The sequence below is a fragment of the Penicillium daleae genome (assembly GCF_028827525.1).
Source record: "Penicillium daleae strain IBT 16125 chromosome Unknown utg000006l_segment0_segment0, whole genome shotgun sequence".
NCBI lineage: Eukaryota > Fungi > Ascomycota > Eurotiomycetes > Eurotiales > Aspergillaceae > Penicillium > Penicillium daleae.
This window is the reverse complement of record NW_026623154.1, coordinates 3784874-3805511: the sequence shown is the minus strand read 5'-3', so window position 1 is coordinate 3805511 and position 20638 is coordinate 3784874. Positions and strand designations below refer to the sequence as shown.

The 20638-nt window shown below is 48.2% G+C and overlaps 6 protein-coding genes across 6 annotated transcripts; 1 reads left to right on the top strand and 5 right to left on the bottom strand.

Moving 5' to 3' along the window:
- Positions 1-35: 35 nt before the first annotated feature.
- On the bottom strand, positions 36-632 carry N7458_007070 (uncharacterized protein; the record flags this gene model as incomplete). The annotated part of the gene is made up of 2 exons (XM_056910452.1): positions 36-557; positions 621-632. 2 exons carry the CDS (start codon positions 630-632, stop codon positions 36-38), a joined length of 534 nt encoding a protein of 177 aa, XP_056766156.1.
- A 6500-nt stretch (positions 633-7132) lies between these two features.
- On the bottom strand, positions 7133-8972 carry N7458_007069 (sugar porter family MFS transporter; the record flags this gene model as incomplete). Its single annotated transcript, XM_056910451.1, has 3 exons — positions 7133-8291; positions 8343-8599; positions 8658-8972. 3 exons carry the CDS (start codon positions 8970-8972, stop codon positions 7133-7135), a joined length of 1731 nt encoding a protein of 576 aa, XP_056766155.1.
- Positions 8973-10344: 1372 nt separating this feature from the next.
- facB (C6 transcription factor FacB/Cat8) lies at positions 10345-13104 on the bottom strand (the record flags this gene model as incomplete). The annotated part of the gene is made up of 3 exons (XM_056910450.1): positions 10345-12186; positions 12243-12556; positions 12615-13104. 3 exons carry the CDS (start codon positions 13102-13104, stop codon positions 10345-10347), a joined length of 2646 nt encoding a protein of 881 aa, XP_056766154.1.
- A 2044-nt stretch (positions 13105-15148) lies between these two features.
- N7458_007067 (SET domain-containing protein) lies at positions 15149-16813 on the bottom strand (the record flags this gene model as incomplete). Its single annotated transcript, XM_056910449.1, has 4 exons — positions 15149-15232; positions 15287-15890; positions 15950-16467; positions 16523-16813. 4 exons carry the CDS (start codon positions 16811-16813, stop codon positions 15149-15151), a joined length of 1497 nt encoding a protein of 498 aa, XP_056766153.1.
- A 765-nt stretch (positions 16814-17578) lies between these two features.
- On the top strand, positions 17579-17977 carry N7458_007066 (uncharacterized protein; the record flags this gene model as incomplete). The annotated part of the gene is made up of 1 exon (XM_056910448.1): positions 17579-17977. The coding sequence occupies one exon, from the start codon at positions 17579-17581 to the stop codon at positions 17975-17977; it is 399 nt and encodes a 132-aa protein (XP_056766152.1).
- Positions 17978-18195: 218 nt separating this feature from the next.
- On the bottom strand, positions 18196-19922 carry N7458_007065 (Ygr210 GTPase family protein; the record flags this gene model as incomplete). The annotated part of the gene is given in 8 exon segments (XM_056910447.1): positions 18196-18222; positions 18283-18403; positions 18455-18634; positions 18696-18901; positions 19002-19203; positions 19264-19626; positions 19723-19832; positions 19848-19922. The coding sequence occupies 8 exon segments, from the start codon at positions 19920-19922 to the stop codon at positions 18196-18198; spliced, it is 1284 nt and encodes a 427-aa protein (XP_056766151.1).
- Positions 19923-20638: the final 716 nt, after the last annotated feature.

The following is a 20638-nucleotide window of genomic DNA, read 5'->3' as shown; positions in this document are numbered from 1 at the left end:
GAAAGTACTAGTGAAGTATCGACCGTAGACAAGATTCACAGAGATGCCGCGATAGAATCCTTGATCTCGGAAAGTATTTCATGTACCCGCTCAGAATCGTGACGGAGCGAATAAGGCCTATCGGTGACCTTGAAAGGCCGGAGCTCGTCTTCCCCCTTGGGGATAATAAAAAATTTCACATACAAGCCAATCGCAGTCATGCCGAAAACTGGAATCTCTCTCACACGATCTGTCCATCTGCCGATATTTTTTTGGAGCTGAGCGCGAACACTGTCCCAAGCATTTGTGGTGATGCTTCTCGATGGCGCAGGGGAGCGTTTAGCTTCCAGAAACAAGGTCTTGTATATCTCCTCTCTGTGTACAGATGTCACCATGAGATCGATGCGACCACGTTCAGTTTCTGTGGTATAAACCTCGCGCTCTATGCCAAAAAGGTCTTCGATATGGAAGTAACAACGCAAAATCTGAGTCCACATGTGGTCCACGCGGTCCTCGCGGCAATGAGGTGTGATTCTGTTCATGTAAAGCTGGATCAACTCATTGCCATCGTATTTTTTCTAGTACCAGATCATTAGTATCATATCCTTTCAATGAAAGTCGATCATGGACGATATCCAAACCGAGTTTGCCATGGTTGGAAATGTTTGAGTAAGTTCTCTGTTCGACGTAGATTGGAGGTCACGAAATGAGAAGGAATGGGTGGAGTGGCATGCGAAGCTTTCTAGAACACAAGCTTGGGCTACGGGAAAAGATACTTAAATGCATTTGTGTTAACATTTGCCTTAAGGAGGATTCACAGCAATTCCCATCTTCTATTGTAGCCTCGAAGTGCATTAGTCAGTATCAATGAACTGCTGGTTGCCGCCTTTTCAGGCAACTATAGGTGATTGAGATTTCAAATGTGGGATAACAGGGCAAAAATGCCGGTGCTATTGTTTCCCCGATGTTGAATCCATGAGAAATTCAAAAGAGGTTCACGAAGTGTAGCCTACGGCCTAAACAATAACTAGGTTTCTTGTATTGAAGATTTAATAAGAGTCATTTGATCAATCGGATAGTGAATGAATCTTCGGCAGCCTCCATCTGAGAAGGCTGCGATTTGTTGATTATTGTAGAAATAGCCATTAACATAAAGGTTGCCTACATGTGCCGGATTACGGCAAGGCATAGCAGCCACAGCTCAATTACCCCTTTAGAACTAGCCTGATGCCTAAATTGTGAGTTTTTGGTGCCTACGGAGTAGTTTTGACCGTCCTAGATACGGCTCTGATAATGTACCGTAACGGCCACCTGACACCATCCCCCCTCTGTACGCCTACTGCCCCTCATGTGAGTACCTGCCCTTACTGGTTGAAATTGAAATTTTCATATTTCGAGTCTCACCCGACGGCCGAGTACACCGAGTTTCTTTTTTCCTCGCAACTTTGCATTCTATTGCCTGTTCTTGCCCTTTCAAAGCCACAAAACTAATCGTTACGAGCAGGTTGCGGTGAGACGAGAGCGAGGTGGGATATATGCAGCAGCTCTTCTTTCACCTCATATCCTCTCTAGATTATGTGATTCACCCAGGTATAGTGTCCACAACTCAGATTCTAGAGATTTGCCGTTTTGCGGCTTCTGAATAGCTTCAATTACCAAAAATTATGTTGTTATATTTCCAGTAATTTACTTTTCTGCCAGTTCTAATTCAGGCATACACCAAGGATTCAGCATCAGGTTAGTCCCAAAGGGGTAATTGAGCTATGGCCGCTATGTCTTGCTGTAGCCAGATATACAGTGGCGGCCTTCAAACGCTATTCGGCGAATCATTCGGCAACTGATTAAAGACTCTACATATCTCTGTTCAGATATTATTGCCTATAAAGCTCAATATATTATGGGACATATGGGCTTAGCGAACCACAATAGCCAATGGCACTCACGAGGTCGAAAGGTCTGACAGCGGCAAACGTCGCCAGCATTCCAGTACCCGTACCGAGATCGGCCAAGAGACATAGCAGGTAACTTCGTGGTTCCAGATCAAAGTATCTCATAGATTGACAGAATCTATAGCACACTTATTGCAAAGACCGAGCTATCATTTGAAGAACGAGATATCCCAATCATACCGCAAATCAGTTACTACCAGTAGATAGGTTCCTAGAAGCCTATTCCATACAGATCTAGAGCGTGCCCAAATGAATAGTGTATGCCCCCCAGAATGGAAATGAATGAAGGAACCGAGAAATGACTTATAATCATTTGACCAGTTGTCTTGATATCTAAATCGACTTATTTGCGGAGCGAAGCGGAGTAATATACTACAGAACTTTTCGAGGAATTCGATCTGATTGGTCGGCTGAAATCCGAGGATTGCGAATTGATTGGACGGCAGGAATTCAGCATCACGTGACCGGACCTTCCCTTTGAGTCACCCCGCAGCTCGCCCACTAAACCCTTTACGGATAGTATCCGCCCTCCTACCGCCTATTACGGATTCTGCCATACTCCAGCTTTATCAACCTTTCTACTATGCAATTCTACTGTGTAATTCTACTGTGTAATTCTACTGTGTAATTCTACTGTGTAATTCTACTGTGTACTGTGTAATTCTTGTGCAATTCTACTATGTAAGCTAGACAGGGATCCCAAACCACTCTATTCGTAGCCACAGGACTCCTCACGAATACTAACCCTTTCTGTCTATTAGAGATCTAGACGATCTCTAGGCCTAGGCCTACCCTAGCTAAAACAAAGAAGGCCTTTTAGCATTTATTAACGGCCCAGGGGATCCCACCGGGCTAAACAAAAGATCAGCGCCTACGAATCGTATATTTCGGTAGCAGTTCGGATTAAGCCACTGAGCGGCACAATTATTTCTGCGCTGCTAACTCGGAACGGGGGTCCGGGGGCAGCGGAACACGCTAGTAATAACAAGGCATCAATTAAGGAAATCACTTATGCACGCACAACTCAAAATCACTACCACCACCACCCTCAAAACCCGTATTCACCCAATCCCGCCATCAATTCGTCTATAGCACTGGCGTCACCAATAATTATCTCTATACTCGGCTAATTCTTCAGATTAAGGCGTAGGTCCGGCGCGATTTTCTGCAGCACGTTATTAAAAAATAAGAACGCACGACGCGCCACGAGATCCCCCGTAGCCATAATACGGATCCATAAAAGCACCTTCTTTATTTACGACACCACAATATCAACATCGATATCCAGAAGCAGGCGATACTAGTTCAAATGCGTATCATTAGGATCCTGCGACGATTACTATGACGACGTCTGCGACTCATACACATCTACTAGAATTCAGTGGCGGAGAGGTGAAGGAGTAATATCAGAGTCCGAAATGGAGAACAGTCTTGGCTTTCATAAAAGAAGGTAGGACAGTCAAAAAGAAAAAAATTTTTTGGGCATAGCTGAGTTTCAACAACACCTCATTCCCTCTATTTCGCAGCTTTGAGTCATTTAGATGAAACCAAAATCAGGGGTTCCTTAGGGTCATGCCTAAATTTGGTGCTTATAACGATGAAAAGTGGCCAGGAGGACCAAAAAGGCGGCTAACCCCTCCAAGCCTAGCATTTGTGCTTTAATTTCAACGATATATGCCCTTCTCGGTTTCTAGGCAACGATTACTATACTAGCTTGCCTCCACTCGATATAAATTTAGCAATTCTTGTTGGCATTGCATCGATAAGTTTGTTGATGCAGCGCATTAAGACCATTTCTCCTTCCACTTTAACAGTGTGCGTCAGATCATCAGCGTTTTCACAACTACACCTTTATATATTCTTCTTCAAATACAATAGTACATCCGATGCAATTTTAAGCTCCGGAGAACAAGGGGGTAGTCAGATTACCGCCATAATAAGATCCCCGAGAGGTCGCTTGAAGGAATGTGGAATCGCTATATTGTTTTCGAGCGTGACGTTTTTCGGCCTTCGTAGAGAAACAGGAGTTTGCGAATGAGTCCTTCCCCGGAAACTAGAATCCCCTCAAACAAAGCGATTAGGGCTTCGTTTTCTTTATGCGTTGAAGCAAACTGCGGCTTTCGGTTAAATCTAATAACTGTCCAGTATAAAAACGTCTCCTCGCGTTTATTCGTTCGGTTTTGTAGACAGGGAGTAGAATATTACTATTCCCTATAGATGTAGACTTTGGTCACAAAATTCGCCTTGAATTCAACTTCTATATAGCCAACGAAACCAGCCGATCGCCATTGGGTCCCCCAGTTTTGATAATATTCCGCAAAGTCAAGGCGTGCTTTCCGAGCCTCCATTATCAACCATAGCCCATGGCACCCCATGCTTTTGCAGAACCTTCTTGAACATCGTCGATTCCAAATGCATAGGCGAGTTTCTTCCAATAACTAGTCTTTTGCTCCCCAAATTCATTAACAATTTTATCGACTATAGCTTGATCAAAATTTTTGGGTCTTCCTCACCTCGGATGAGCCCTTTCGTATCTCGCAAGCTGTAAACCATAACGTCGGTAATATAGACGTTGTGCAAGATATTAAAATTGTGCGACGAGGTGAACAAATAATAGTGTGGATAAATTTAGGGTAGCATTCCAACTATCCAGGAGGAAATATGTAATAGCCGGGTTGACCACCTCCTCCATCATCGTAGCCTTTGTAAAATAATGTACCAACAATAGCTCAGCAAAAAAACAAACGCCACTGTCAAAGTTACCATCAAAGCGAAATTGTGACGGAACTGCAGCATAGTATGGCGGCTGGGCTGAATGCACTGATCATAGTCTGGCCCTGTTGATTCTTACTGGTGCGTATCCCCACGGTTATATGCCGAGTCAATTACCTAGGTAGTCCTTAATGGGGAGGAGGTTTGGTTATGTACGGAGTGTGTTCCCAGTCTTGTGGTCACTGTCCTCATCATCTTGTCACGAGAGAATTCCCATTGATGGCCATTATTTCCAACAACTCGACATCGAGACAGGAGGGTCCCCGATCTTGAAGCAATCACGCATCCTGAATACTAGCGTGGGTAGTCGAGCGGGGGCTGATCGGCTTGCTACAGTAACAAATGGGGCATATTTGCATCTATTCCGATGCAGAATTACTAGCTATCGAGTATACGTCACGTCTAGGCGATGCTATCTGCAAACATGCAAAGATAGTTGCGGCTTGGAACCTGGCCAGAGCGGTGACAGAGGTTGATTTGGAATTGGTCTTTGTTTGACGCCCTCCCGGATACCTACGCCCAGAATTCATTTGATTTTCTCAGGTAACTTTGCGGCTACATTTGAATCCTTTCCTATCGCTGCTGATGTCGTTCAAAATGTATAGAGGGCCTGACAAAAGACAGGGGATTTTTACCCTCAGTTAGTTTTATGTTGTGGGGCACGGCCGGTGTCCTATTATAGTGGTAAAAGGTTATTACTTCACTGTTTGGACCTTATGGTCTATGTACGCCTTATATAAATTCTGAAGTCGCTCTAAGAACACCGCACATTACAGAATCATCGTCGCGAGCAAAACACTCAATCCAGCAGTCCACAGCATTCAGGCCTCGGGAGGGTGAGGAGGATACATCGCGGCCATACACCGAATAGGGAAAGGTCTTGCCCTAAGTCTTGACTACATGCTATAGTGACGGAGTTGCGTTGAACGCGACCAAACGCCATTCTGCTAGTCTTTTACTCTGATAGCTATCTACATGTTAGAGATCTAGAATCAGGCATCAATTACGTTTATAATACATCTCACCTACCCCAAAATCCCAATTTTTTAGGTTGATAAACCTCCCAACCCCTCGCATCGAGGTGAGCCGAAAGCCAGTCTTATTAGTAGGGTCATAAGCCACGGGTAGCCACAAGTGGCGACCCATTACACACTGAGCCTACCTCAAGGGTTTGGCATCTTTAGAAACATTCAGAGCCTGCCTGTAGATAAGAGAAAGCCAATGATAATGCCTCGGGTTTGGTTCAAGTAGTTGAGCTAAGCATAAGTCAACTTTCGTCTCGGATCATGGCTGTGTGCAGATGCCTACAGACCAAGCGTTTCAGGTGAAGGAATGTAGTCCAATGGTATAGCTGTTTAGTTCATGTCGTAGAAAAGTGGAGAGATTAATTACAGTGACATGGGATTGGTCCATCACTAGCCCAGATTTCCTATGTGTTTGTACATATGTAAAATGCGGGTAACACCTCGACATCAGTATTGTCACTCGAATACCCAGTTACACCGCCATGGGAAAGCTCAACCTGCCCCCTTTTCTGATTGTTCCGGTAATTCTCGTTCGTCCATATGCATACTTGTCTATACCAATTCAGCTCGCTTGACAGTTCAGCTGAGAGGGCCTGTGCGGCGGTCGCGCAACTCTGGTGAATGTCACTCGCTCTCACCCTGCTTCTCACCCTGTCTATTCCGCTCTCACCCTAATCACCCGAGTCGCGCGACGCTAAAGCGGCGCTCACCCTATTCTCACTCGGGCGACACCCACTGGACTACTAACCATAGGCTAGCCACACGCCGGCCAGTTAGTAGTATGGTGGGTGACCACATGCGAATCCTGGCTGTTATATGTTTTTTTGAGTTTTGTTCTTTTTTGCCTTCCTTTTTCATATTTTTTTTGAAGTGAATTACTTCCTCAGCGATGGATAGAATGAAGTAATTTAAATAAACGCTATTGTTACCATTCCAAAATACAGGCTAAATGGGATTTTCAGGCTATATGTCAATAAGAAGATTGTTTTGCTCGATTATTTGTAGAATGTGATTTCTTAGCACTAGGGATTATACGGCGTAATTGATGGAAATTGATGATTTACTTGCGATAGAGATCATGGGAGACATGAGACTACAGGAGACGAAAGACTCACTGGAGAATGAGTAGTTTGACGCGTGTCCTAAATGGTCTAAAAATGCAAGCAAGATAAACTTCACGATACATTTAGTTTCGAAAGGTATCGACGTCGACGTTACTACGGCACTAATTACCGTGAAGTATCCCTCATCTCCATAGAACACAGAACCAATTTGTAGGAAATACGTAATGATGCTTCAATAATGTACAGGCAATTCAAACACAAGAAAAACGAAAAGAATCATTTACAAAATAATTGAAATCCCCCTAATCCGGAATCCAACCCTGTCAACAATCCGCCTCCTCTTCTAAACCTCAGTTCGTGCCTTCGATGGCCCTGCCTCTGCACCTTGTGTGTCTGGCACAGTAGGAACATCTTCCTGCAGCACACCAGTAGGGTTTGCAATATGAGCCGAAGCTCCCCCCCCCTTATCAAACGAACCACGAATGACGCCAGGGTCAGCCGGGAACTCAAACTTGGAGCTCTCCCATGGCTTAACCTTCATGAGATACATAGTATCAATTTCCTCAAGCGTGCGTCCCTGACCTTCAATAACAGCGAAGTATACCAGACCCGCCGCAAGGAACAAACAGCCCGCAAAGACATAACCGAATCGGAAGTCAATAGCGCCGACGATGAACGGCGTGAAGAAGGCCAGCAGGAAATTCCAGAACCAGTTGGACGCAGTGGCAAGCGACATAGCGCGCGCACGGTACTGCGAGGGGTACAACTCGGCGATGATTGTCCACACCATGGGACCCCAGGTACTTGCGAAGCCGAGAATGAAGAGGCAAGCGAAGACCACCATGGCGACTCCAGCGGAGTGCGTATTCTGGGGATTCTGCTGATCAAGAGAGAAGTGACCCACCGAGGCGAAGATCATGAAGCAGACGAACATCCACAATGCACCCGCGATAAGCGAGCGACGACGACCGTAGTGCTCAATCAGGTACAGACCCAGGAAGGTAGTTCCAAAGTTGACGCCACCGAGAATCATCTGGGTAACATAACTGTTTTGAATACCGGCACCTTTGAAGACGACAGTACCGTAGTAGAAGAAGTAGTTTGCACCGGTTAGCTGTTGCAAAGCTTGGAGGGCTACACCGACAGCAACGCGGTATTTCATTGTTGGTGCGCGGAACAATTGCATCCAGGTGACTTGGCCGTTTTCAACTTCTTCTTCGTACTTTTCTTTGATCTCGTCGAACTCCAAGTGGAGGGCGCGGTGGTTGCGAGGGACACCGTAGATCTTGGAGAGGGTATCAATTGCCTTCTCTACTTTGCCGTGGCGGTAGTCGTAGCGAGGACTTTCGGGGAACATGGCCATTCCTATTCCCAGGATGCTGGCCCAGAGATAGGTGATTCCCATGGGGATACGCCAGGAGGAAGTGTTGGTGTTGGCCTCGGTTCCGAAGTTGATGCAGTTGGCGACGAAGATACCCAAGGTGATGAACAACTGGTAGGTACTGGGATCAGGTCAGTATGAAAACTCATTCATGACATATTAAAGAACTGACCTGATCAACGATCCTCGAATATGTCTCGGTCCAGACTCGGCCTGGTACATGGGCACAAGCAGGGATAAAGCACCCACGCCCAAACCTGCAACCAAACGGCCCACAGCAACTTGATACCACTTGCCACTGGGTGCAGAAATCTGCACAGTGATACCAACGCAGACAATCACACACCATCCACTGATTGACCATTTCCGTCCGATACGATCAGCGATGAAAGCTGCAATCAATGCACCGATCAAAGTACCGATCGACAACTACATAGCCTGTAAGTCATTGCACCATTTGCCGGAGTACAGGGTAAATTCCACTTACCAAAGCAACGATAAGACCCGAGCGCACATTGCTGAAATAATAGGTTCCATCGGGTGCTAGCTGGCCGTAGCGTTGCAGGAAGTTTTTCATTTCCAGGAAGCCTGAGATCTGACCAGTGTCGTATCCGAACAGGAAACCACCCATGGAGACAAACACACCCATAAGGGCAGACCGCCAGGTCAACAGTGGGATGGGCGTATCGACGACATCATGTGCGGCCTTCTCACGCTCTGCTGTGGAGACTGATTCCCTGGGCACATCGGCGTCAGGGTATATATCCTCCGCCTTTTTGTGAAAGTGGTCCTTGAAGCCCATGCCGAATGCTGCAGGCTCTTGCGACGTTCAATTGTCCGGGGGTGTTCCCAATCTGATCGATTAAACTTTTGCTAGGGTCTTGGTGTAGGTTCCTACTGTAGCTTCCCATGATCTCCTGGGGAAAATACGCAGTTCATCCCTTTTATACGTCTTCCTACGTCACTACTCCAGATTCCAAGAACAAGCCAAGCCCGGGCAAAGGAGAGCCATGTGGGTTGCCTAGTCTTGGTTCCATGGGGAAAAGTCGGGTGCCAATCCGGATAAACCTGACGCAAGGAGAAGATGATGACTCGTTCACTTGGTTCCGAACAATTACCTTGGTGGCCGACGATCACCACCGTGGTAGAGTTGGGGAAAATGTACAAAAAGCAGGAAATCTGGGGAAGTGGAGATAGACAACTGCCAATTCCATCGAGCAGTTCACACGATTCGGGCGAGGCTGTCCACTTTTTCTCAGGACCCCCAGACCGAATGGTCAAAAGTGATCTCAGTGGCGTGGTGCGCACCGAGGTTGCTTGCAGCCTCGTGATGAGACTTTCCGGTTGTCTCGTTTGTTTGAGTGGCGAATTCAAGGTGTCAAAAAGGCTATCCGCCGGAAGCTTTCTGGGTGATGAAAGTGGTGGCCGCTACGAAAGCCCGAGCTTGGCATCTGGCCACTCGTTGGTCGTTTCGGCCGGATTGTGAAGATATCCACTTTTGTTGGATTTGCTGCACTTTGACTCGTCGGGAAGATTTACCCTGAGGATTCTCCAGCCGTTGGAACCGAGCCGCCCTTCGGCAGGCCGAGAACATACTGGAATGATGGAATGAGCCGGATATACAGGTACACTCGCATCGCATGACCGATATGTTTGTCAAGTGTTGATTAACAGCTGGTTTGAGATTCATAATCAAGCTGATTGTCGTCGTCGGCTTGTGTAGATGCTGCTCCGTAGATTCCTGAATGTCGCCACGGGCTGTATTGTCACACAACACAGCATTGGATATTGCGGAACTATAGCTGTTGCGGCAGAAGCTGATGGCATTCCCGTTGATGGTGTTCCTTGTTGTATGAGCGATGAAGCCAGCGATGCTCATCAAGTTACATAAGTACGCACTACTTTTTACTCATTGACCGGCACAGTTCAAAAACGAAATATCAATCAATATTCCCAGGGCTCAAAAAGACCATGTACAAAATTCTCGCATCCAAAGTCAAAGCGAATGTTATATATCCAAATCACAGTCAATATTCCAAATAACCAACCCGAATTTCGGCAACAAGCAATGGAAAACGCCCCCAGGTATCATCATAGGCAATCACAATCATCAAAAAACGCGAAATTCCCTAAAATTAACAAATATAAACGATGAAAACGAATCATAAAATCTCTCAAACGGCCAGCCGTCGGTCCCAGCCGTTAATTAGGCTAAACTCATCAATCTCGTCCTTGCCAGGCATGGCGAGTCCTTGGAATGGGTCGAGAAGACCCATCTCGTCCGGGTGCACCGAGGCATCGGTTAGAGAAGTGAAAGTGTCCTCGTTGCTCCCCATGCTCTCGCCAGAGTAGCTTGGCACGCTTTGCGTGGGATGGTCGTTTGTCAGAGGGTAGTCCCCACTGCTGGCAGACCACGCTTCTGGTGACAAATCATGCAAGTCATTCGACAAAGGAGCCGGAATGCTTAGTGTGGCGTCATGAGATTTGCGACCGTACTCGGCCGTGATCGAGGCGAATGGGCCAGGGTCCTCGCCACATTCACTACCACCGTAGATGCCAGTGAAAATATTGGAATATCCGCGGTCCATGTCGCTCAAGACATACTCCCAATCGGCCATTGTGATGGCTCCGGCAGTAGCGTCCGAAGGTGTAGAGCACGATACGGCCCTAGGGTGGTCGTATCCCATGAAGGAAAGATGCCGTGGGTCAGATCCAAGATCGAGAGAAGAGCGTCCTCGATCCAAGGAGAATAGACCGGCCGGCGACTGGTCATTTTGAGATGGAGGGAGACTTGTCCAACTAGGAGACCGGAGATTTTGAGAGTAAAGCGGAGGTGAGGAATTAGAGACAGTATTTCGACGAGACTGCGAGCCCTGAGCAACAGATTGGTTTTTGTTTGCACTATGGGTAAGGCGGGCCTTCAAGGACTGCAGCTGTTTCTTTGGAGATCGAAGAGGCTTGTGGGTCGGGGCATCCATCTCATGTGACTGCTTACTAGTGGTCACAGTTTTGTGATCCATGTCCAGAGAGACCAATGTGCTGGCGAGTGCTCTGAACTCGGTGGCTGCGGTGGATGACTCGGGTTGAAGTTGCTCGAGAACAGTAGAGAGTAGCTTCTGACTCTCCTTTGCCAACTTGCTGTCACGCTTCAAGCCCATGGCCTGCCACAAAAGCCCTAGGCCAGAAAAGAACACCAGCTCTCTGCGGTTGATGCTGACAGAAAGGCACAGTCGGCGCTCATCCAGCAACTCAAGAATCTGAATGATGTGCTTCGCAGAATCAGACATGGCCAAAACTGAGGGAGAGCGAAGATGCTCTTCAGCAAAGCACACGGCCGGGCGGTGGATCAAAGATCGAATGAAGTAGTAGACAAGAGACAGGAGGGGCGACCGGCTACTGGTGACATTGGTGCTGGGCTTGTCCTGGCTGAACTCGAGGCGAAGATGAGGAGGTAAGTTGTGAAGCCATTCATCAAGCTGCGCAGCGACCGAGCGCAGTTTGGCGATATAGACATCGTACCCAGCTTTCGAGGGATACATATTCTCCAAGGCCTTATTCAGGATACGGGCTGCGCCAAAGAGTGCAAGCGCACTCGAGATACGGGTGGATTCACCCGGAAGAGTTGGCAAGAAGCCAGACTCAGTGACATTCTCATCATCAATATCGACGGGGTACTCGATCTCAATGTCACCTTCGCGCAGGAGAACGGGCATCCCGGTCAGAACAGAGCAGAAACGGTCCACTGTATATTGACACCAGAAGACTTTCTTGCGGGTCTCAGCTTCCAGCGGATTAGAGACCGGTTCCGTTTGGCTCTGGTGCAGTTCCAACTGGTGGCAGATATCAACCGCAAGGGCACGGTAGCGCAGCATGCTACGATAATCGCCCTTGGTCATGCAGTAAAGCTGGGCCAGGATGAAACACTGCAAGCTTCCGATGGAGGTTTCGTTAGTGAACGAATCAAGCGAGGCAGTCCAGTTCTGCTCGAAGAAAGCAGGGTCTTGGTTGGTCCGCGACTATTCCTGTCATTTAGCATTTGCCTTGTGCTAGTAGAGGCACATTCAGGACTCACATTGGAGGATAAAGCAGCGATTCCAAAAATCAAATTCAACTGAGCCATAACATGAACATCAAGTTTCAAGGAGTCTGAGTTGTTCAAATACTCTCCATAGGCTTTCAAAATGGTCGGTCGGTGCACTACCGGGTACAACGGCGCCCATTCCTGGAAGAAAATATTGATAAGTTGATCTGAAACCAGGCGTGGAGCAGTTTTGATGGTCTGGTTGGAAGATCCATGAGAAAGAGGCGGAGACAGTTTCGTGAGCGCCTCGATAGAGAGTTTTGACGCCGATTTTCCTTGGCTGACAAGAGAATCGTTAAAGGCAGCTAAGTCAAGTTAGATCCCATTCCGTGTGCGCCGTGAAGATTAAATTTCGAAACCTACAAGCAAAACCCAGGGTGGTCGAAAACGCAGAATAAGGATTTTGAGATGACTTTTTGGATCCAGATTGAGTCGATGGTTTCTCGACATGGATCACTCCTTCTCCTGCGTCTGATACGGGGGATTTGGTGGGCCCGGTCGTAGACGGCGATCGCGCAGATGAGGCTCGTTGAGATGGCGAAGAAAACGAATGTATCCGTGACAGAACGTCGATCTTCTCGTCCTTTTCATCCAGCAGGTCCTTCAAATCCTTCACCTCCGCTTCCAAGGTCCGCACCCGTTCCTCCAGCGATTCGGTGTATCCACGAGGGAACGCTCGGCGACTCAGTTTGTCGCTCGTTTTACACTCGAATCCGACGTTGGCACACTGTGTGCAGCATGGGCGAATGCCATCGCAGCGAATCTTTTTGCTGCGGCATCGGTCGCAGGCCTGGGCGATGCGGCTTTGGGTGCCGCCGACCTTGATCACTTTCATCGGCAAGATACCAGGCATTTTGGCGGGACGGGCGGGCGCATCGGCCGCCGCGGCTTGACGAAGGTTGTAAAGTCGTCCGAGATAGTCGAGTTTGGGTATAAAAATGGGCGTAAGTTCGTCCGGTGCGAATAGCGAGAAAAAAGACAGCAGTAGTGTCTAGATAGCTCACAAGGAGAATGGCAAATTGCAGGAGGAGGGGGGAATCCTGGATTGGGAGGCGGATGCCCAGTCGATGCTGACTCAGGCAAAAGTGGAGACCGGGGATCCGTTCGTCCACCAATCACGTGCGACTGATTGAGTGTACCGTCATGTATCGCTGCAAAGGTTAAACTCCCCTTTTTCTTTTCGGCTACTCTCCATCACCCCGTGGGGTACTATCTGGCAAGCGATCAAGGATATTGCATATATTCTTTTTGTCTATCATCTTCACGGCAGACCCTCTTCCATTCGATCTGAAAATTGATCGTTATGCGCCGCCATAGCCCCAGTCTTGGAGGATACCGGCTGAGGATCGTTGGATCCTCCCGAGGTCCCCGGACTCCACACTTCCCAGTCCTTGGCTGTACCGAATGTACAGCCCGTATACACCCTGGACATGGGCACCTTATGACAGTGCACGCATTATTGGCACAGCCTGTGATGCGAATTCGAGCGGCGAATCAGACACCGGTCCAGCACAACCACCACAAGAAACTCTGTTTCAAACCCGCAAGGTCATAATGTGAGTGATCATGAAGTGCTGGGGGTACTTGGGTCGACCTTCCAAGGATCTTCTCTTCAGAATCTTCAGAAGTAGCACACAGCGACTACGGAGGACATCCGAAACGTGCCCGACTCTAGATGTTGCAAGACAGGTCGACATGGCACCACACCAGTAGTGCACATACAGGTCCGTACATCACTACCGACGAATGCTCTAGTGGTAGCCAACCTTGGTACCACCGCGAATCAGGGTCAATCAAGGCAATAGTCTCTCGAAAGAGACTCAGAAAGGGGAATGGATGGCGGCCATCGTGACGAAATTCCGCGTGTCTAGGCCCAAACCTCCGCTCCCCCGCAAGTGTCATCTTACTCTGTTCGGCGCTGGCGGTCCATGTGCTGACTCCGATCTTCGGCGCAAAGCCCTCGTTTAACTTCGAATTATCCCGTTCGATTATGATGATCCCTGTCTGCGTGAACTCTTTTCGGGTTGACTAGGGTCAGAATAATCACTCAGGAGTCAGCATACCGAATACTCTACGGAGTATCTGGATACTATTATGAATTCGGGGCATGGCCACTTCAAGGGTTCACACGTATGGGGGATCAACCATGCGGAGCCGCTCGACCGACCAATCACCAAAAATCAATTCAACCGCCTGGTCCCATATATTCAAGACCCCAGACTCGTTTCAAAGTCTTTTTTCTGGGGTCTTGACAGGTATTTCGAGTGATTTTGAATGCGAGACTTACCCGAGAGAAAGCCGAATCTACTATGAACCACGGTTGAATTGCGAAATCCCCACCAAGCCCACACCCGATGCAGCCGGGTCGCCCGGGGCTTTGGGTACCGATCGACGGGCTCCACGGGGCGTAATGCAGGGCCAAATTACGGTAGGCTCAGATGATTATTCAATTCCCACGTCAGCGACTGGGATTTGAGGGCTTGTCTAGGGGCTTGAGGTCAGCTCTTTCCGTATCCGTTCAACAGAAACTGCCAAAAAAAACAGGCCCAAAGATTCGCAGACTGACAAGATGAGGGACTTCAACTCCTGACTCCATCCATGAAATTACACGTCCTTTGTGGCGATTTCTATGCCACGTTAGAAACTCTATGCAAACTTATGACTCGTGAAGTATGAATTAGCCATTCGGGGGAAATAGGAGGGAACTGACGGCGCTTACATATGTAAGCCCTCCAACCTTAAGCTAGTTTAAAATATGAGAAACAAGTTGTAGCGGCTTTTTAGCCATGGAAGCACCAGAGGACGAGTGTACAGAGATGGGGCGTTAATGCCGGAAATGATAGGACGGAACCCTACATAGTGATTGCCAATTGCCATCGAGACGGCAAGATTCATTTTCATGAAAAATCTTCTACATCCTCTGCTTGAGATTGCTTCGCAAGGTAGGCCAGTACATTTTCCGATTCCAGCAACTCGTTTCTCTAAGCAGAAAGGGTTAGCGATGATCCTGCAACACGGATTAAAGAATAACTGACCTGTGCCGTGAGATTCTCAATCGCTCTTTGCAGCAAGTCCCCTTCCAGCTTCCGTAAATGAGCAATCAGGCCTAGAACTTCAGGTCTGAAAAGTGTTTTGGGAAGATCCTTATTCTCGCGAAGATCCTCCAATACTTGCTCTGTCTGATGGAGCAGAGATAATTGAGCCTCTACTCGCTCGAGGACCAGCACTACGGCCCGTACCTTGAAGATCTCCCATGACGGATCTGCTACAAGAAGTCCTTGAAGCTGGTCAGGAGACTGGATCTTTTCGCCTTTCCAGGTTGCTTCGAGCTCCTTGGTTCCGTCTGTCCTTTGAGCAATGCCAATGTACAAGCCATCCTCTTCGTTCACGCTTGCCCACCATACGAATGGGCTGTCCCATGTGACATTCGATGCTGTAGCCGCTGTGCCTTGATCTAAGCCATCTTCTGTAAAGAGCCTGAGTCCAGGAGTGCTTCGACAAAACATGCTTTTGGCAACTCCAAGCGGGTCATCATCCGGCAGGGCCATGTCCAAAACGACCTGCTTGGCTTCGGACTGGTCCTCGGCCAGAAATCCATATGAGAACAACATCTCAGATGCAGGTTTCTCATCGCCATACCTGGAGTATTGAGCATCAGTATTACCATCAATCATTGAGTGGTTGATAGGAAGACTCACGAAATAGTCACCTCATCTCCAGGCCGTAGACTCTGACCCCAGCGCAACTGAAGGATAGCATTTCCGTCTGTATCAACATCGTACAGCGCTTTCACGTCCGTCCCTGCAACATGATTCGCCATATCGATACAGGGGACCATGGAGTGCCCACTCCCCGGCAGATCCACCATGCGAGACCGGTAGGCGGCATCAATATATTGCCAGTCGTCCATGCAGAACTTGCCAGTCTCCTCGTCCCACCAAGACTGCTGACACCATGGAATACCTTCTGTAGATTGACGAATATGCTCAAACTCCCGCTCCAGAGATGCAGCTTTTTCTTCCACCGCGACTGCAAGCGAAGTTCCTCTCAACAGCTCCAGTTCCTCGGCAGAGTAGAAGGTGGGCAGAGAAAATGATGGAGGGAGAAACTTGATGTACTCTGTCCAGGGACTCGATACACCAACGTGTTGAGATATGTCTGGACTTGAATGTGTGATTGCGAGTAGAAGGAATATCATGATAGCGCCCCTTGCTGTCTGATATTCGTCAGTCATGCTCTCCAGGTCACTTCTAGAGTTATTGGGCACTTACCGTACCGAATGCACCCACTACATCCAGCACCTCACGCAAATGCTGATCAGATTTGGCATATCCATGCACAGCTTCTAGTGATAGCACCAGATCGGAGGGAACTCGGAGGAGAATCTCCGGCTGTGTATCACTTTCCCTGCTAGTCCTGGACTCTGTTGCGACAACGGCGTTGCCCTTGTCTGTATTATTTTCGGCCGATCCAAGCTTTTGGAAAGCGACTCCATTTGCAGTGACTCCATTGAGGCGTAGCCACCCTGGGAGGGAGTCTGTCGGATAACATTCCCGCTTCATGGTATAGTGTGGTCAGAGTTGGGCCGGAATGGGCTGGGCGACATATGATTCAAGAATTGATCAACCTGGTGACTGTCGCTTGAACAAAACAGGTTACCAGTCCGAAGTTTTGGAAGACAGCCTATTTGTTCATCGAAGAGGCGCTAACGTTGTGTATATCAGGCCGAGACTGTGGTTGACATTTGGTTTGGACGCTCAAGCTTCCCTCTCGCAGGTGCCTTTTGGCGGGGAGCTCGGCGGCCAATCAGGGAGCCCCAAGAGTGATGAGATAAGCTATGCGTGCCGACTGGCTGCCTCAGGCGCAAGGTCTCTGTCGGAGCAGCAGGATTGGTGGATACTCGGATAAAGGAGATACTGTATATCCGCCAGATTAGTCATTATTTTGCCCACATAAATTGCCAGCTAGGGGCAGTATAGCAATGCAGACCAGTTGATATCCTATTGGTGCACCCGATGATCCACTAGGCAGGAGTTCCGACTGTCTCATTCTACTGTGCAATTGCTGGTCAGGTTACTGAATTATTGTCTTCCCGTCTGTCTAATTTGTAATGAGACAAGTAATCTTAGCTGTTCGTTCGTTTAAACTTTCTTCAGAGCCGTGGTTGTGTGCAATTCCCGTCGGGGTTGGTATTGCAACATCTGGACGTCATAGCATGGAGATCCCTGAATTCGAGCGTTGTATTAATCATTGGTATAAGGAACATGCCAGATATTCTGTATTCACTATCTTCTTGACCCTATTTGTGGTATCTTCCAAAATTCATCATGTCCGGAAGTCACATCATTTCTTTACGGGTACCGGGTACCCTCGTCGCACGCTCTTCCCAAGCACCCATCTTGCCAATACGGTCAATCGCACAACCAGGAGCTATCTATATTCCCCGAGGCGCTCGATGCCAATCCGTCGGAAAGTCATGGAAAGGTTCACAAACGGAGGAACATAGTATCCCGCGGGCTAAGCGGGGCGATACTAAGGACCCGTCCGCTTCAGCAGTTGCTTCCGGGATGGAGGAAAGAGAAGTGAATGAGGGGATTGCAGATAAGACGAAGTCGCAAGGCACAACTGAGAGAGGTGGTCGTCAGGCGGAGCGGAAGGCCAAAAAGGAACATCCAGCGGCCCCGGAGCCAATACTTGGGATGAATGATGAACGAGGGGAGGTATGAGGGCTTCTGTGACTGACAGTCATCGATATGCTGCTGACTTATGGGCTAATAGAAGGGGCATTGATCGTCCAATTTGCCCCTGGTCAACATAGTATCGCGTTATTGTCTACTCTTGTTGGATATTTGAATTCGGTTTGTACTTCATGTCTCATTGTTGCAGGCAGTATCGATTATTTCAGGTCATTCTATATAGATGCTGTACATGATTGGTTGACCATTTACCGACCGACCTTGAATGATAGGATCTAGATTGGAAGTAAAATAAGCATGTAACTTGGAACAAATAACAACTCAAGCAAGCTCACATCGTGTTTCCCAACTGCCACAATGTCTTCTTCGGACACTCGAGTACCTCCAACTCCCTCAATGTAGGAGATGGGCACATCACCCATGACTTTTCGAGCCACATCGCCAACCGTACTATTCCTGGGAGGAGTCAGCACAGTCAAAGGGAGGGCAGTAAATCATTCTACTTACTTCTTGACCAGAACACAATCGCGGAACACCGCGCTTCCAGACCCCGAGCTGAAGGTTTGAACATTCCTTACTGGGAAAACAGGTACCAGGCCAAGAAGCTCTGCGGCTCGAGAAAGACACTGGACCACACCAGTGGATCCAAATCGATAAAGAACCATGTCTTTTAAGTTCTCGACACGACTACCATATCGCAACCTGTTAGCAAGTGACTGTCACTGTTGCTTTTCTTCGTAAACCTTACCCCTTCAACTTCTCGTCCATCTCCTTGAGGCCTCCGCCATCCGGTTCGCCCATATCAATTAAGTCTTCGCGAGTATCCACAAACTCGCTAGCCTCCACGTATTTGATGTACCCTTGTTTGGCTAATCGGCGAAGGAAGACTTCTGAAATAGCGGAACAAAGAACGATTGACTGAGGATCTTGCATTTTGGCGATCTTGCTTATATTCTAAATGACCATGATTAGTATAGCTCCCTCGGTCCCTTTTATCAGGAATTTCACATGCCTTGTCCGCATCGGGGTGATCAATCTTATTCAGGGCGTACACAGTGGGGAACTTCTCGTCGATGAAAGCTTTAACCACGGTCTCGATTGTTTCATCCGACCACGCCTCGAGAGGTTCTTTCAGCGCAAGGCGATCCAGACACCGTGCGACGATGGTTGAGGTACTCCCGTATCCGGAAAACTGGCCCTGTAGTGTGTCGACCGGATTTGCTTTTGTTGCAACATGCCTCCGTTTAATCGACCCCCTGATATAAAATGTCAGCATCATTCCCGCTTTTCACCACCTTGGATATTCCAGCACTGACCATTTCTCCATCAAATTACCCAACACCCATCGCACAATTTCTGAATGCAGCCATTCAATGTCCACAGACGGATCATATCCTCGAGTAGCCTTCCCTTCAGCATCCGTAGTTCCACTGACATCCACCACATGAATCAGGGCATCGGCATGTCGCAGGTCATCCAAGAACTTATTCCCTAACCCCCGTCCTTGATGCGCTCCTGGTACGAGTCCTGCCACATCCAGTAGTTCAATAGGAACGGAGCGTCGCCCTTCATTGCACCCGCCATAGTTCGGCTGGCATCGATCTGAAACGTTATGTCGCTGACAAGCGCATTCAATCTGAAGGTAACCGATGGCTCGCTGAGGGTCAATGGTTGTGAAACTATCGCGTGTTATTCGTTAGCGTCAAAGTCGATAAGGCGGGAGTGACCGTAGTAAGCAGAGGAGGGGGTTGCACGTACGGAAAATTGCCTATTACATAACATTGTTAGCATCATTGACATAGTATATGATATCGAACCTCTTCTTACCAACTTTAGACGAAGCGTCGGTCAAACTGTTCAAAGTTGTCGACTTTCCACTTGACGGCTGTGCCCCTCATACGGTTAGCGGGGTCGCAACATAGGAACAGGGGGAACTTGCCTTGCCCACCAGTCCAATCAACGGGTCGCGGGGCATTTTGGAGGATTGCGCTCACTATGAGAGCAAAAGGAGCAAAAGCGACAGCTCACAAGAGGACCCTAGATCCGTCCAGATGTGTCCTGCCCTCGGAACTACGATAAGAAACATTTTCTGCCTTCTTAGGGAAGAAGGCGGTGTGCGCTATCGCGTGTCTTCCAATGTCTTGGACCAATTGAGGCTGAAGGCTAAATCCATCTACTCGCGATGAGCCTGCTGAACTGAACTATATTGGATTCGCTGATATTCCGATTAATTCATTGATCGGACATTCAAGTTGCTAATGTGAGATATGGCTTCTTGACACACGATTGGATAGTGTATCTACGGCCATGGCAGCATGCAAGAGCCAAATCTCTTTACGCAAGATAAAATACAGTGATACGACAGCATAATAAAGCATAGTCTTGTAGTACCTATCTCCAAACACTGACTCTACCCGGAAGACTAATTTCATCGGGAGTTGCTGATCATGATTCCCCTGATCTGGATGGCATCTATCGAACTCGAGCCAGGGCGCAGTTGAGATGTTCTAAAGAACTACAGGGCTACGTCGCAAACCGCATATGAGCCAGTGGAGCTATGACATACCCTTGAGAATCATCTCCTCTTTGCCCTCGTGATATGCTGATCAGGGACATGCGACCTTCGACATCGCGGATAACTTACCATCCAATCATGGGCCATCCTTGGTTCTGTATGACGCTATCCGGCAT